Source organism: Thamnophis sirtalis, unplaced genomic scaffold (genome assembly GCF_051295495.1).
Source record: "Thamnophis sirtalis isolate CommonGarterSnake01/CBP01778 unplaced genomic scaffold, rThaSir2_p1.2 scaffold_2, whole genome shotgun sequence".
In the NCBI taxonomy this organism is placed as follows: Eukaryota; Metazoa; Chordata; class Lepidosauria; order Squamata; family Natricidae; genus Thamnophis; species Thamnophis sirtalis.
Window position 1 is genome coordinate 130,562,138 of NW_028261382.1, and position 17,168 is coordinate 130,579,305.

Below are 17,168 nucleotides of genomic sequence, written 5' to 3' on the forward strand. Positions count from 1 at the left end.
GTTGCAACATCCCCATGGTCACATGGTTTACATTCGGTTGCTTGACGACTAACATTTATGACGGTTGCAGGTCCTGGGATCATGCAATCACCTTGTGCGACCTTCTGACCAGCAAAATCAATGGGAAAAGCAGATTCACTTAACAACCACCTTACCAATTTTAACAACTGCAGTGATTCACTTAACAAATGTGGCAAGAAAAGTCGTAAAATGGGTCAAAACTCTCTTAACACATTTCTCACTTCGCAACATAAAATTCCGGGCTCAATTGTGGTCCTAAGTGAAGGAGTACCAACAATTCCCTCAAGTGTAGCCAAGTTTATCTTCCCTTCAACAGCCTATATCCACGCCACTCTTAATTTACAAAAAATAGAAATGGATGGCCTGATTGTGAAATGGTTATTTGGACTATGCATATAGGTCGTTTATTACTTGCGAGTGGCGTTCTCATGGGCGAACAGACAACAACGAACAGCACTTCTGTGACGTTCCCCCGTCACAAAACGAGAGGCGCTCTCTATTTGCCTCTATTAATGTCTGCTAAAGCGAGCTAGTTTAGGACTACAGCCTGAAATTGGCAAACGCTGCTGAACCTGCGAGGAAGTCCTCGCCAGAAGAGATTCCTCGCAAAGGGCAGGCCCGGAGGCCAGAGGATTCGGAGTTGCCAAACCCTGCCTCGGCCCGCCCCCGGTTCGGCTGAGAGCGGCGGTGCTTTGTGAAGCCGGTGGTAGAGCGCAGGGCAGCCAAAGCCGGCGGCCCGAGTGCCATCGCCGCTCCACCCCGAGCCCAGGGGAGGTTCACACGCGGCAGCCGCCGCTCATGCACGCCCCGCTCAGCGCCGTCGCCGCCGCCAGCCCCGTTTGGCCGCCAGCCGGGTACAGAGCAACTTTCCCACGGCCGCCCAGCCACGCGTGTGGCTCTGCAAGCGCCCAACTGGCCTCCGGCCCAGCCAATTGCAGAAGAAGAGGCGGCGGGTACACAAGAGAGCGGGGGGGGGGGAGAGAGAGAGAGAGAGAGGACAGAGGGCTCCCGAATTCGGCCGCGGAGTCAATCCGAACGCTGTCAGCCAATCAGAATCTGGAGTAGGAGAGGGCGTGCCGTTGAGTGACTTTCGGGTTGACGGGGATTGGGCGGCCCAGGCAGGGTTTAACCAATCAGATGAGGCGGGAGAGCGAAGGGCTACACAAGAAGTCGTACGCGGCCGGGAGCGCCTGGCGCGCCTCTCTGACTGCCCACCCCTCCCTCGGGTAAGAAGCGAAGCGTGGGAACGGGATGGGGGAGACGGAGCCGGAGGGAGCGCGGTGGCGGCTGCAAGGAGCGCACTGAGCTGGCACCAGGGAACCGCCACCCACTCGCTCATTCACACGGACGGGAAGCGGAACTCGTCTCCCCCGTCCTAATCTTTCTGTTTGGACTGGCATCTGGAGGGTCCCGGCAGCATGAAGCGGGCACACCCGGACTACAGCTCCTCCGACAGCGAGCTGGACGAACCCATTGAAGTGGAGAAGGAGAGCGCGGACGAGAACGGGTGAGGGCGCCGGGAAAAATCGGTCGCACGTGTAGGCAGGCTGGCAGGCTGGCAGGCAAGCAAGCAGGGTGGCTCCCTGGTTCTTGGACTTGCCGCCGCCGAGGCATTAGCTCCAGGGTGGCGTGGATGCTGCGTGACACCTCGGCTCCGGGTAGGCAACACCGCCTACACCCATGGAGGCATGCGGAAGAGCCCCCCTCGCTCTGATCATAAAGCTAAAGTTATGCCCACATGCCTTAAACCCAGCCGAACCCAGCGAAACTCGCTTCCGAATCAATCGGTTTCGAGTCGGGTACCTCTACTAGAAAGCCGGCTAGCGCTGTACAGGTTGGAGTTAAGATTTTGTTTCTGAATGAACTTAATATGTAAAGCGAGAAACAGCTGCTTGTGGGTATCCAGTTTCACTTAGAAGTTATGGCCAAGAAAGAGCACTCTGCACATGCTTGAGGCAGCTTTTCTGGGTTTTAAGGCTTTTCCCCAGGACTTAACCGCTGACTAATACATGCTGGTATGTATTATACATACTGGAAAGCAGATCTTGGCTCTCAGAGCAGGAAGAAATGGATGGTGTTGGGTATCAGAGTTACCTGGAAATAACATCAGCATATTCTGCACCCATTTGCACACTTACATGTGGGTCTGGTGTAGGGGTGGGAATTGTGTTCCATTTTCTGGGTTGGATCTGTACTCACTTCTTCCTTCTTGCTGTTTTTAGAAATTTGAGCTCTGCTCCGGGTTCAATGTCACCAAACACCACTTCCCAGATCTTGGCAAGAAAAAGACGTAGAGGCGTAAGTCCCCCCCCCCTTTGAATTGCTCTGATATGTGAAAACTCCCCCCCCCATCCCCACACTGCCCAGTATTGCCTCTGGGTGGGGAAAAATAACACATCCTTTCCTTTCAGATTATTGAGAAGCGTCGGCGTGATCGGATCAACAATAGCCTATCTGAGTTGAGGAGGCTGGTGCCTAGTGCTTTTGAAAAGCAGGTAAGCTTGGGAAGCCCAGTGTTGCAATTTAGTCTTATTCTCTGGTTCTTTTTGTGCTTAGCTGGAGCCCAACCGCCTTTGCACTGACATTTGTCTTTGCCTTCTTAGGGCTCAGCCAAATTGGAGAAAGCTGAAATCTTGCAGATGACAGTAGATCATCTGAAAATGCTGCACACAGCAGGAGGGAAAGGTAAGATTTTTTTTGGGGTGTGTGTGTGTGTGTATAGCATTGAAAGGCTGCCTTGGCGGTTAATTATAGGAACTGCAGATCAACAGGATTAGTTGGAAGCTGAGACTGAGAAAGTAGTTGTGTTCTCCCAAGGGTATCCCTGATATTGTTTAAGCAATGCTATTGTAATTGTGGGAGCTCAAGAGATTTCTCAGAAGTACAATACCTTTTGTATGGAAAGAGGTTGGTGGGAGAACTCCCAAAAGAGGCCAGTGAGGATTGAGTGCTGCCTTGGTGGGTGGGGAGAATGCAAAATTTCAGTAGTGGAAAATGAAAATGGAATGGAATCTTCTTTGAAAAGAACATTAATGGTTGGAAACTTGAAAAGAAGAAACCATATTGGAGCATTTTATAGTATGGTTACTTAGTACTGCATTGCACAGTACAATAGGGCTACTTTAGCATAATGTGATGAGAGTCTAAACAGAAACATATGCAGTGTTTGCACTTAACAAGTGAAATATTCATGCTATTCAGTGGCTTTAAGTTCCATTCTAAATAAAGAGACATACTTTCAATTTAATGTGTGTGCGCGTGTGTGGATATAAAATTTACATAAAGTGCCTTTGAAACAAATAGATTATTAGATTGTAGGAAAGGAGAAATCACACACACACAAACATTAAATTGAAAGTATGTCTTTTTATATAGACTGGGGATAGATAGAGGGGGGGGGGAGAGGGAAAGAGAGAGAGAAACAGAAACAGAGAAATTTCTCCTTTTCTACAATCTAATAACTTATTTGTGCCAAAGGCACTTTATTTAAATGTACAGTTTCTTATTTATTTCTTGGTTACATTTTAGGTAGGGGCAAGTAAGAAAACAAGTGTAGTCATGTAATGATGCAAGTCCTGTGACTTATATACTTGGATCTACTGTTTAGATGCAAGTGTGAAAGAATAAGATTTAGACTCTGATGTCTCAAATACACATTTTGTGGTTTTTACTAAATGCCTTTATTTTAAGTTATCTCTGTGCTGATAACTGCTGTAGTTTTATCCTGTGATTTTCTTAACCAGTAAAAAAAAAACCAATGCAGGATACAGATATACAGTAATAGATGTATAGTTACAAATCATAGAAAAGCATGGATACAAGAAAGTGGTGTAATTTCTTAACAATAATGTACTGTTTACTGATGCATCCTTATAATAAGGTGGTACACAGTAGTGCAATTTACAGGCTGTAATTTGCATCCTATTAACTGGAGAATACTCTTATTAAAAATCAGAGTTGTTGCTTCAGAGTGTTTGGATGAAAGCCTCTCATTTGGCAACATCCAGAAATGTAAGAGTAAAATTTCCATACAGGTTAGAGTATGGGAATTTTAATCCAATTTATTTGAGGCTCTAGATTGGGGATTATAAGTGGTGATTGCATTTTTTTGCTGACCATAAATGTTTGTTAATTATATTGTGATAATACAGTAGCCAGTTCATCATGATTTTCTGAAGATAAAATTGCACTTACTTGAGGCCCCTTTATCGGAGTGAGGCTGGAATTGAACTGTACATTGTGACTCCTTAGAGATTATGGCTTTTGTGTTGTGTGAACCCAAGGGATAGGGATAATTCAGCAAACAATGATTAATTAAACAGTTGGTGTGCTGGTTGAACTCAAGTTGGGTTTACTCATTTCTGAGTAAACATGGATAGTAAAAATGCATGACATTCAAGGTTCACTTACTTGGACGAAAGATTTATTAGGATCAATGGCCTTTTTTTCTGGCAGAAGCATGGAATTTCATTAAGACACAGATCAAATTCCTACCTTGAATCTCATCATCACTTAACTGGAAAATTTTAAGCCCTGGCTACTTTTCTTCTTAGCTTTGTTATGTAGCTTATTAAAAATGCACTAAATTACAGGATTTTTTTTTAAAGGGTCATGTGCCATTTTTTAATCTCAGTAATATTCACAGTACTCCTGTAAAGGAATCAAACACTATCATCTTCCACTCACTTCTATAATAAGATAAGATCTGTTCTGCTAATGAGTTTGTTTCTGTGGACATTTAAGTTGGGCTTGGGGTTAAGAGTAGGAAACAGAGAAGAGACAGATGAGATTCATAGTTCAGAAGACACGTTCTATAGTTCGAAGTGGGGAATATTTTTCTTTTCTGTCTTTACCTATAGTTGTTATACTCCAGGTACATGTGCAGCATGTAATTGCTATAACTGCTAAAACCTATTTGTCATGCAGCACATCTGTATGCAGTTTCAGGACTCATTTATTTGGGTGCACAGCAGTTCCTGCAGTTTTATTCTGATTTTTAATGGTATTTTATTTAGGGAAAGCGATTGTTATTTGAATGAAATGAATGTTCAAGAGACAAATGAACCTGTGCCTACGTTGCCCTAAGATGAACATGATGTGTTAAGGTTAGGGCATAATACAATATGGAAGACAGCTATTGCAGCTTATTAATCAATCTGTAGTTAAAACAAAAGCACAGGAGAACATTAGCTGTGAACCCAGCCAATGGACAGGAACCTCCTTCTAATGACCCCCCTCTTTAATCCTTTCTTCTAGGTTATTTTGACGCCCATGCTCTTGCGATGGACTACCGGAGCCTAGGTTTTCGTGAGTGCTTGGCTGAAGTAGCCCGCTATCTTAGCATTATAGAGGGGCTGGACAGCTCTGATCCTCTTCGTGTCCGCCTTGTGTCTCACCTGAATAATTACGCCTCTCAGCGGGAAGCAGCAAGTAGCTCACACAGTGGGCTTGGACAGATTCCTTGGGGCGGTGCGTTTGGACATCACCCTCACATCTCCCATCCTTTATTGCTGCCTCAGAATGGGCGTACCACTTCAAATGGTGCAGCAGCTTCTTCAGAAGGCCATCACCAGAGCAGAAATGTGCCTCCCCATGCCGAGTCCTCTTCCTTGAGACTGCCCCCTAATGGCTCCATTGGACCAGTGCTCCCTGTGGTCACTTCTACTTCTAAGCTCTCCCCTCCTTTACTTTCTTCCATGGCCTCCTTATCTGCATTCCCCTTTTCCTTTGGTTCGTTCCACCTATTGTCTCCTAATGCTCTCAGCCCGCCAGCCTCAGCACAGTCAGCCAGTCTGGGCAAACCCTACAGACCATGGGGGACTGAGATTGGAGCCTTTTAAGAACCAGAGTTATGTATGTGTGTATGGGACTGTAAATATCCATCTGAACTGTGGAGCTTTCAACTTTGAACAAGTTTGAATACTTTTAACAGTTTGGTGTCAAAGGTACAGTTTCAGTTTTAACAGGATGTGTACAAAAAGAGTTTTTCTTTTTCCCTTCATTTATTAGGGCAGACTGAGAGGCTTATCTAAATCTTTGAATTATAATAGATTTTAATTTTAAAGAATTATGCTGTCTACTGTATGATGTTAGTCATGTTTTCAAATGATCCTATTTGTCTGAAAACACTGGTTTAAAACAACTAGAATTTCTGTCTATATTATATATTATTTTTCTTTGTCAGGACTTCAACACACCTGTGTTGCTCTGCATTGTTTGATAGTAGTTCTGAGATATTTTTAAACAAAATATTTTCTTAGCCATGTTCTGACTTCTATATTTCTGAACAAAACTATTGACAAATTAGATGAAGCCACTGTACTGATTCCAAAATACATGCATTGTTGGCTTGTTGTATTTCCCAGTATAATCCATGCTTTGGCCTTTTTTTGTGCTGAATTATTCCACTTTTCATTGGAACAAATTATTGCAAGAGTCACAAAAAGTTTATAGACTGAAGTTTTTATCCTCTGCCCATTTTCTGCTTCTGCAGTTAAAGTCATTAAATGAATCATATTTGGTGCCTAACTTCAAATAATTTATTTTCCATTCGATTTGGTGTGCCTTTTATTCAGTGAGTTGGAATTAAGATCACTAATTTAATTTGAAGCCATTACAGTTACTTTCCTAGTTTTTATAAACAGAATGTTTCTAACGTTAAAGGTTCCCCCCCACCTTAATTTTGGGTTTTTGAGAAAGACGTTCTGGTGCTGCATTACCTAAGTCCTATTTCCCACTTATTTATGAAAATATCTTAATGAGATATTGCAATTAACATCGCTAGATTCAGCCCAGCTATCTAATGGTTAAGAGATTGGTGACCACTTCATCATTTTAGTGTGAATAATTTAGGTAGCATCTTACTCCATATGATTATTTTTAACATGTTGATAAAGCAGGACATGAGGTCATTCCAGTAACTTTTTTCTGTTCTTCCCAAATTCCTTTTGTTTGTCTCATATCTTGAAGTCCTACTTATGACTCCCAAAACTAAGATGGTTTGATGAACAGAGGAGAACTCAGTTACTTGGCTCCTGTCTCACTAGTGTAAAAATAAAACATAATCTCTGTGTTACAGTGTGTCATATAAAGTCTCGGATATAACAATGGGAACTATGCAAGGATACTGTCATGTTGGCTTCTCTTCAACATGCAATTGATCTCCCTTGGAAAGGATATAAGAAAAAAATAAGGATTTCCACTGATAGGGTAGTTCTGCTGGTGATGAGAAAAAGTTGGACACCATCAGTTGTAAATTACAGAACAAAAAGGTTTGAGAGCATCCATGGAAATTTAGTCATTCCTGAAAAAGATGGATAGGGCATAAGGTATAATTAGCCAGTTTTGAGAAACTTGAAGACTTTCCTTAATCTTTCAGTAATTCAGAACTAAAGTTTTATTCGGCAGTGTTACAGGGCTTTCCATGTTTATAGTTCATGGTTATTTATACATATAGTGCTCCCTAACATCTTGAAATTGAAGTTTTTAGTCCATAACAAAATATACAGAGAAATGTGACATATATCCATTTAAAAGTACTAGCAAAATGAATACTGTGAATAATTTAAAAGAGATTATTTGTTTAAAGCTGTATAATTTATCCTTTTCACATAACCAAAGCTTTTGCAAAATAGAATTTGAGAATTTTACTTTGGGATCACAAAGCAGATGAACCTTAACATCATCAATAAAAATAGTTACTCTATAGCGCAGATACTTTTTTCTTATACAAAATGTATTCACTGAACTTTGGAAAGAGGAGTTGGAAAGAGGAAACAAAATAAAACTGAGGGTATTAAAAATGATTTCCTCAGTTTGGAAAGGACTGTTGTATATATTTTGGGCTGGTTTTATAAGAATCTTATTATGTTCCTTAAAGATGCTCAACAGTTTCACCCAGTTGGACCTGAATACTTTTATACTTGTGTTGTGCCTAAATAAAAGAATAAGAACAATCAAGTTGATGGAAGGTTTATTTCATTAAACAAGGGGAAAAACTTTTCAACCTGTTACACCATTACTGTAATTATTGTTTGGGGTTGCTTTGTGTGTTATTTTCTACTGCATTTTGTGCCCTTACTTCGCCAGAGCTTACAAAGAAAATATGTATCGTGAACCATTTTTAAAGCGATTTGAATTGTTTATGCACCAATGTTTTAATTGTTTGGTTAAGAAGTGTATTTAATGTGAGTTCTCTACAATAACAACAATTTATTTTTTACAGATTGCATATTAAATAATGTAAACTCTAAATCAGATGTGTTCAACCTTGTGTTACTGGAACCTTGGTTAAATAAAATACTCGTATGCAAGGAGTATTGCAGCAGGCAAGGCAAGCATGCAAAATTTTGAGTTGCTAACAAGATTTCAGTTAAAACGTGTAAATTGAGTTCTGAGTTGCTTCCTTTCCAGTACAGGAACTTGGAATGCACATCCATAATTAGAAATAAATGGCATTAATGTCTGCATTAACATTCATTTGAAAGAAAGGGATCACAAGAGAGTTAGAGGGAAACAGTGAGCCCTACACATGGACCACAATGAGCTGACACTGGTTGTTTACCTAATGTGCTTGCTTCTGGGAACCAGAAGCATGGTAGCAAACAGCCAGCACTAGGTCATATCTTTTCATGTGTATCCACCATAGTGTTCCTACATACTTATTCCCTTTCCTCCTCTCACCACCTCTGCTGGCCAGTCCACATAGCTGAAAAGGTTGGGGACCACTAGCTTAAAGGGATTGCTTGTTTAAGCAATCTCTCTGCTCTGGAAAGAGATAAAAAAGATCAGGCCAGGCACAGAAAAATCCATGCTAAATGACTAATGCTGAAGAGAGAGAGGGAGAGAGATTGTGAAGGTTGGAAATGTGTGCGTTGGTCACAAAGTTATTTTTTCAGCACCGTTGTAACTAGACAAGGCAGTTGGTAAACAAGGTCTATAATTAAAGAAAAACAACGAAACACTAACAAACATCAATCATGTTTGGACAATTGCAATGAATGAGGATAATCTTGTATTGAAACTATTATCTATATCAACTCTATCCTATCAACCAACTCTCTATCATCTCCATCTATTATCTGACAATCTATCTTTTCACCTATCTTGTTACTGCAGTCACTGGTGTAATAAAAAAAATAAATCCCAGACAATTCATTGTTCCAGTATTAGATCCCCAATAGTATCTGAAAATTCTAAGCCACTATATTTTATATTTAAGCTTATATTCTGCCTTTTGTACAGGAGCTCAAGATGACATACTAGCAACACAAGAATTCTGTGAGAGAGGGCTGTTATGTGCTGAAAACTACGCTGTTTCCCTGAAAATAAGACCTCCCCAGAAAATAAGACCTCCCTGAAAATATTGCAACATGGCAGCAGCCATGAGGTGACCACACTCGCCGCCACCTGCACCTCAAAAATAATAAGACCTCCCCAAAAATAAGGCCAAGTGCTTATTTCAGGGGTCAAAAGAAAATAAGACTGTCTTGTTTTCAGGGAAACCAGCATGGTGTTTCACCATTTTTAGGCAGGGAACACATGAAAGATATTGTGTATTAAAATAGCTTTTAAAGGAAATAAAAGTTATAACCTCCCAACTTCCCCTCAAAGCAATCCCGTTTATGTGTTTGAATCAGCCATTGCTACTTCCCATCAATCAATTTATTCCTGTAGCCTGGCTCTGCAAAAACATTGACAATATAATGGTGCATTATAAACTTGTGAAAGATTCACATCTTAAACATCTGGACATTCTTCCTTTATCAATTAAGAGAATAACTTCCTCACAAGTTCACACAGGGTGAATTAAGGGGAGTGAGAAAGCATTAACCTTGGGACCCTGGTGGAGAAATTGGATTCTAAATGGAAAACAATCCATTTGCTGAGATTTCCCGAACCTTAATGTATTTTATAATAGTAAATCTTGTTACAGAAAATTGCTTTATGTAGAAGCAGAAAATCTGGATTCTTCCCATCCTTGTTTTAAGAGAAAAAAACTACTATTGAATTCTGATAGTAGGACCCAGTAAAATGATATTATGCACATTTCCCAGATTTAATAAATGAGTAGTACTGTAGCAAGTTTTTTGTGTTATATAAGATATAAATTAAGACACTTTCCTATCCCAACATTTATGTTCCCTAAACGTTTATAGAGATTCCCAATCTCCAGTTTATAGTTGTCCCAAAGGTGCTTTTTCAGGAGGCAACTGAATTTTCTTGCTTTTTCTTTGAAGATGTTGCACTTCTCATCCAAGATGCTTCTTCAGCTGTGGTAGGATAGTGGGGAATGGAAGGATTTATATTCCTTGCAGACAGCGGGTCATTTACATCCTTTTAGATCAGGGGTGTCAAACTCAAGGCCCATGGGGCCACCCTGGAAACAGCAAAGGACTGGCCCACAGTGCCTCTGCCAGCAAAAACAGAGTTCGGAAGGGCCGTGTGTGGCCCACCTGAGCTCCATTTTTAGCTGCAGCATCCTCCCTCAACCCTCTTCCAGTGAAAATGGAGCTCGGGAGGACCACATGTTGCCCTTCCCAACTCCATTTTCACTGGTAGAGCGCTTGGGCCAACATAGGCACCTCCAACATGAGTAATGTCAAGCTGGCCACATTCCCACCCCCCGTCAAACACAACCCTTATGTGGCACTCAATGAAATTGAGTTTGACACCGCTGTTTTAAGAAGGTCGTTGAAGCAGTTGGAGGTTTATCTGTGTCTTAAGGGTCACCTGAGTGGTGCTCGTGGTTCCTGTAGTCTGCAATTTTTCTCTGGAAATCCATTCCTACTCCCACACCATTCAAAGGGTGTTCATCCCAAATTGTACAGCTAAAAGTCTATAGAGATTCTCAGTCATCCAGGACATGATTGTCCCAAAGGTGCTTTTACAGGAGGCAACCGGACTTTCTTGTTTTATGTTCCTTATATTTCTGTTACAAATGGAAGATGCTCCTGAGGACAAATGAATGGACAGAAGATGTAAGTGATGACTGAAGACAAGAACTGTAAAGTATGGGTATTAATGAAGATTAGTTATTGTTTGGGTAAAATAACCCAATACAGATACGTTTCTGTTTTGCTTAATAGGCCATTGTTAAACAATGGCTAAGAATGATATTTAGCAATAGCAGTTAGATTTATATACCGCTTCATAGGGCTTTCAGCCCTCTCTAAGCGGTTTACAGAGTCAGCATATTGCCCCCAACAACAATCCGGGTCCTCATTTTACCCACCTCGGAAGGTTGGAAGGCTGAGTCAACCCTGAGCCGGTGAGATTTGAACAGCCGAATTGCAGAATTGCAGTGCTGCATTTAACCACTGCGCCACCTCGGCTCTTTAAATCCAGTCTTAAAGTTGGTTGAAATATGTAAGACTGATTTGGGATTAGTTCAATTACTTCTCTGAGTAACTTAAGTCTCATTGATTTTGGTCTAGTTTTAAATCACTAAGGATAAACTTGTGCTTAGGGGAGATGACAAGTGAAAGGCAGTATACTATACAGATAGTCCTCATCTAACAAATGCTCGTTTAGTGGCCATTTGCAGTTATAATAGTAATGAAAAAAAAACACTTTATGACCAATCCTTACATTTATGATCTTCGCAGGTCTGTAAAGCAATGCAAAGTAAAGCTGAAGTAAGGCCATAAGCACAGTTGTAATTTTACTTAGTGATCCGTTTGCTTAATAACCCAGTTGCCAGTCCCAATAGTGATTGTTAAACTAGCTACAACAGTTTTTTTTTAAAGTCACTTTGCTTGAAACTACATTTCTGATAGGTTAAAGGATTAAGGAATTCATCTCCGAAAATAATATGATAAATAGTAGGTAGAAACATGAATTTAGTGACAGAAAGTTGTGCGTTTCGTTAGCCCTTTCCTGTTACTTCTTACAAACTTGGCTCGAGCAATAATTTTCTGTCTGCTGTTCTTTACGTTTTTTAAAAAAATATTGTCTACCTTTACCACAGGTGAACTCCAAGCATGAAAATTATAGAAAACATACCCAATAATAAAAAGAGAGATTTGATTTATCTGCTACTTGATTTATGGTACCTACCACTTGATTTAGCTACTATTTATAACAATAAGCTGTTTAAAACTATTTCTGTAGTATCAAGTTTTTGCTGAACTGTAAATACCTGAGTTTGATGAATGTCCTTCAAGAAACCAGTCTACAAAATAGAGCCTCTTACTGAAGAGGCTCTGCTTCGTCAGCCACAACTGAACAAGAACTTTATTGAAAGCAAGTGCTACTTTGGAGGAAAAGAATGACATTCTTCCTCTACATAACTGTATTTCAATTAATTATCTAACGTACATCCCTCAGATGCAATTTGCATTTTAAAAGTCCTGCACGGTAAATGCAAATATATATTTATTATCTGAGGCAGATGCTCTAATATCTATGGTGCATTAGTTCATGGACATAGGACATATACAGCAAGGCTGAGGGAAATTGCAAATGTACCAAGCATTCTTTAAACAGTTTAAAAATAGCTGTTCCCTGTATTACTTTGCAAGGAAAACAGCAGTTAAGTTAAACAATGTCCCTCGCCTCATATTGATGCCTTACTGTCTGTAGATTCTCCCTTTGAATTTTCTTTAGGCATTATTGCATCATCGTTTTAAAGGAAGCTATCAACAACAAGAGGAAATCCTCTACTAGTCCTGAATAGTCCTTATTCAAAAGGTCCTTCCGTTCTGTTGGGAAGTGTATGTAGTCAGAATAACACTCTATGAAACATGTGAATTACTGCAGCAAGAAAAATAACCATTCCCCACCCAATGGACAATAATTGTGGACAAGAGTAAGCAAAAAATCATTTATCTGGAGAAGTTCTAGCTTCTTCCACCTAAAATTAAATTTGATAATGAATATTGCATAGTTTATATATTGTAGTTAGGTTTGTACAGAAACAAAAACTATTTTAATATCTATTGCAGTGGTGGGATTCAACATTTTTTACTGTCGGTTCTATAGGCGTGGCTTGGTGGGTGTGGCTCGGTGGGCGAGGCAAGGGAAGGTTGCTGCAAAATCTCCATTCCCTCCCGATCAGCTGGGACTCGGGAGACAGATTATAGATTGGGGTGGGGCCAGTCAGAGGTGGCATTTACCAGTTCTCTGAACTACTCAAAATTTCCGCTACCGGTTTTCCAAAACTGACTGGTCAGAATCTGCTCAATAGATCACCTCTGATCTATAGCAGAAAATTCCCAAACAATATATGGGAATTGTGAATATTAAAGCAGCGGCATATCTTGATGACGACTGTTTCACAATAAAATGTAAAAAAGAATGGATGAGAATCCATGTCTAACTTGTAAGTTTTCCTCAGATCCAAAACAGTGGCTGTGCTGCAAGCATTGGGGGTTGTAAGTGGGTGATATTCTCATCATTATTAACAGTTTCCTATGCAACAATGGTTTTGCATGTTCAAATCTTATATACCATTTAAATGAAATAGTCTGCAATGAAAAAATGTATCACTGGGTATCTGCCCAAAAGCCTCCTTCCTAGAACTGCACTGTCCTGGATACAGAATTTGAATGTTGTTCCTGGATTCTGTTGGAGCTACTCTTCCATCTTAGGAGTTAAAGCCCCAAGTATTTTTACCAGGACCGGGACCACTTTGGCCTTTAATTTACACATCAGTTGAGACACACATACTGTACATGCATACATTCTTATTTCCTTTCCCCACTCATTCCATGTCTCTACTTGATACAGACAACACAATCATTGTTATCCCTCCCAACTGACTGTCCCAAATGTGCTTTTCCAAAAGACAACTGGGCTTTCTTATTTTTTTCCCCTTTGAAGCAACATTTCAAAGGAACTGGAACTAAGAAGCGTCTTGGATGAGAAGTGAAACATTTTCAAAGGAAAAAAAAACCCAAGAAAGTCCAGTTGCTTTTTGGAAAAGCACCTTTGCGACTGGATTCAGTTGGTTGGGATTTCTGGCAGTTGTAATCCCAGTTCATCTGTAAGGTACCAGATTGTGAAGTGTATCAATATAACTTTATCAATCTTTGATAAGATGATATTCCCAAGAACAGCAGTTATCAATCGGAAATCTAAAGTTTACTACTTCTAGCCTGATGACACTTTCTAGACCCATGATGGCGAACGTATGACACACGTGCCACAGGTGGCATGCGGAGCCATATTTGCTAACACGGCAACTCTAAGCTCCAGACCACATATGTGCGCTGACCAGCTGATTTTCAGCCTTCCAGAGGGCCGTGGGAAGCCATTTTGTGCCCTCCCCAGGCTTCAGGAAAGCCTCCTGAGCATGGTAAGGGTGAAAAACAAGGAGTTCCAGTTGGGCCAATGGGCTGTTGGGCTGTTTTTTGCCCTCCCCAAGCTCCAAAGGTTTTCCTGAAGCCTGGGGAGGGCAAAAACCAGCCCAACGGCCCAACTGGAAGTTCAGGAACAAATTTCCAGTTGGCCCATTGTGCCTGTTTTTCACCCTCCCCAGGCTCCAGAGGCTTTCCTGAAGCCTGGGGAGGGCAACCCCCCTATGAGGGTGCGCACACATGTTTAGGGGTCATGTGCGCATTCTCAGGGGTCTTGTGCGCTTTTGCAGGTGGGTGGGCATGCATGCATGCATGATACTGTGCATGTGCACAATTTTGGCATACCTTTAGAAAAAGATTAGCCATCAATGTTCTAGACCATCAAAGCTCTCTATGATCATAACTCCTGAAACTGACTGCACAATTTTCCGCGATTGTTAGATGAGAACGATATGAAAACTAATATAATAAAATAGCCAAAACAAATTAAGAGAAGATCCTTTAACCCCATCCACTTGTTGGACGATGTACTTCACCAACTTTATGCCCTAAAAGAATGATGTTGAATGAAATCCTTGGTAAATACAGTATCATATGCCATATAGATAATTTCCTATCTCATATATATAATATCTTATTACTTGGGAAGTCCTTATATGGTGCAAATATGAGCCAAGCTTTTATTCAAGTCAAGTTTGAAGCCATTGATGCTGATGTATGTTGAACTAACATACACTGAAATGTTCACCTAGACAATTTTTGTTGTTGTTGTTCTTCAAAGACCCACATGCTACAGGATTGTTTCAGCTTTTGTTAGTGATTTAAATTGGAGATGCAGAGACAGATTGCATGGCAAGTGCTCTTCTTATAAGCTACGCCTGCCTTTTTTTGTTCTCCTGCTTTCCCAGTTCATAATTTGGTGGTTGCTATTAAGCATTCAGTGCAAGTAAAAAGTATCACAGTTACAGAGTGCAATGCCCTGAAAGATACAGAGGCCAAATGTTCATTTGATTCATTTCTTTTTCTTCTTGTATCCTGGTATGTCAATGTATTTTTTCTTCTTGTTTAAACATGTTCTAAGGATGAGTTTCACCAAACACATAGCTTAAATTTTTGTTCTTCATTCCTTCATTCAATTACTATTGGATATCGGACTCTTATATTGAACATTAAAGTAGTTGTGGTAAAGAATAGTTTTCTCCTAGTTACCCATTAACCCATAACCTAGATCAGGTCTACTCCCTTTACATTCTTGGAAAAACATGTTGGTTGGACAAGCTGAAAGTCTGTGTAACATTTATACAGAATTTTATGGTCAGTTCCCACCAATTAAATACATGATGTCCATTTTTAGAAACAATAGTCTTTAGGAACAATAGTTCAGCATGGAAAAAGAATGGATTCTAAAATGTTTGTTTTGCAAAGCAGGATTTTTCACCCAAAGAATGACATAAAATATTTGTGCTCAGTTTCACAAGAATTGGCTATTGTACAATTTTGTCTGTGTGGCTTACACATATTTAATAATACATGTAGTGTAGTTTTAAAGAATAACTCAAGCTGCAGAGAAAAATAAACTATTACTCCTGACATAATCATTTGCATTATTCCCATATAAATTTCAGTGCTGAAGTAGCCCCTCCTAATGTGACGTTTGGTGGTCTTTAAAATAGACAATGCTAAATGGTAACACTGAATAAAAAAATAATTATTTTCAATGCCAACTTCTTTTTCTTTTCTTCCACTTTCCTTTCTATCAGCTTTAAGCCCCTTTTGGTCCCCCAAAATCTTCTTATAAAAGAAATACGTTTCTTATGAGCAGATTGCTTACAGCTCTTCAAATAAAAACAAACGGGCTATTTTACAGCAGTTACAAAAAGGTCGATAAGCACCAAGATTCATAAAGTGACTACTTCTTATTGGTACAGTAGTTCAGTTGGGGATGGAAGTTGCATTGTGGGTTTTTCTTTTTTTCTTTTCCTCGCCTTACAGTAAATAATATCACCGTTGACCCTTACTGATTTTGAAAAAAGAGGAACTAAATTAGAACTGATTGCTAATTTAAAAGGAGAACATCAGCAAATATCAGGTCTGAAGGCTAGGCTGAGAAGTAAAAAACAACAACAAACCAATACAACAACTCAGAAGAGGGCAATGGACAATAAGTATGTCCATGTGTTCAGGATGTCCCAAAGGTTGTCTTTTCCAGGAGGCAACTGGACTTTCGTGTTTTTTTCTTTTGAAGACATTTCCCTTTTCCATCCAAAAGCTTCTTCAGCTCTGTCAGGATAGAGGGGAATGGAAGGATTCTGTCAGAGATGAAGCAGCTTTTTAGATGAGAAGTGAAACATCTTCAAAAGAAAAAAAAACATGAAAGTTTTTCTGTTAAAGTAAGAAAAAGTAAAAGAAAGAAATCAAAGAGAAAGCTAAAAGTACAATAAAAGAGAAAAGAAAAGCGGAACTTTCAGGAGAAAGTTGCCTCCTGAAAAAAAGCACTTTTGGGACAACCATGACCTGGATGACTGAAAATCTCTACAGATTTTTATGTGTTCAGAATATCAATTCAAAGTGAAGAAATCTCTACTTTTATCTATTTTTATTTTTCTAATAAAAGGTGGCACCAAACAACTCTTGTTATTCGTTAGTTCTTATCTTATTAACTTCACAGAATAACTTAAACCCAGTCTAGACTTAGAGTAATGATGGCAAGAGATTTTAGCGAAGAGCAACCACAGGGTTGATATTTTCTTAAATTGTTAAAAAATGTGCTGGGGCCATTTAGGGTCAGACCTAAAGTAAGGCTACCATATTCGGATTGCAAATGTGAAGAAGAATGTTTCACAATATTGA

General features: G+C 40.0%; 1 protein-coding gene across 1 annotated transcript; it reads left to right on the plus strand.

The window, feature by feature from the left end:
* Positions 1-1,186: 1,186 nt before the first annotated feature.
* On the plus strand, positions 1,187-8,360 carry HEY1 (hes related family bHLH transcription factor with YRPW motif 1). Its single transcript, XM_087706924.1, has 5 exons — positions 1,187-1,528; positions 2,244-2,319; positions 2,433-2,516; positions 2,625-2,706; positions 5,278-8,360. The coding sequence occupies exons 1-5, from the start codon at positions 1,440-1,442 to the stop codon at positions 5,859-5,861; spliced, it is 915 nt and encodes a 304-aa protein (XP_087563050.1). The 5' UTR covers positions 1,187-1,439; the 3' UTR covers positions 5,862-8,360.
* Positions 8,361-17,168: the final 8,808 nt, after the last annotated feature.

What these genes read in the sequence shown, in the direction of transcription:
- HEY1 (XM_087706924.1), top strand. Translation starts at nt 1,440, where the DNA reads ATGAAGCGGGCACACCCGGACTACAGCTCCTCCGACAGCGAGCTGGAC. An exon ending in CTAGTGCTTTTGAAAAGCAG is followed by an intron (nt 2,517 to 2,624) that starts GTAAGCTTGGGA and finishes TTGCCTTCTTAG; the next exon opens with GGCTCAGCCAAATTGGAGAA. An exon ending in GCACACAGCAGGAGGGAAAG is followed by an intron (nt 2,707 to 5,277) that starts GTAAGATTTTTT and finishes CCTTTCTTCTAG; the next exon opens with GTTATTTTGACGCCCATGCT.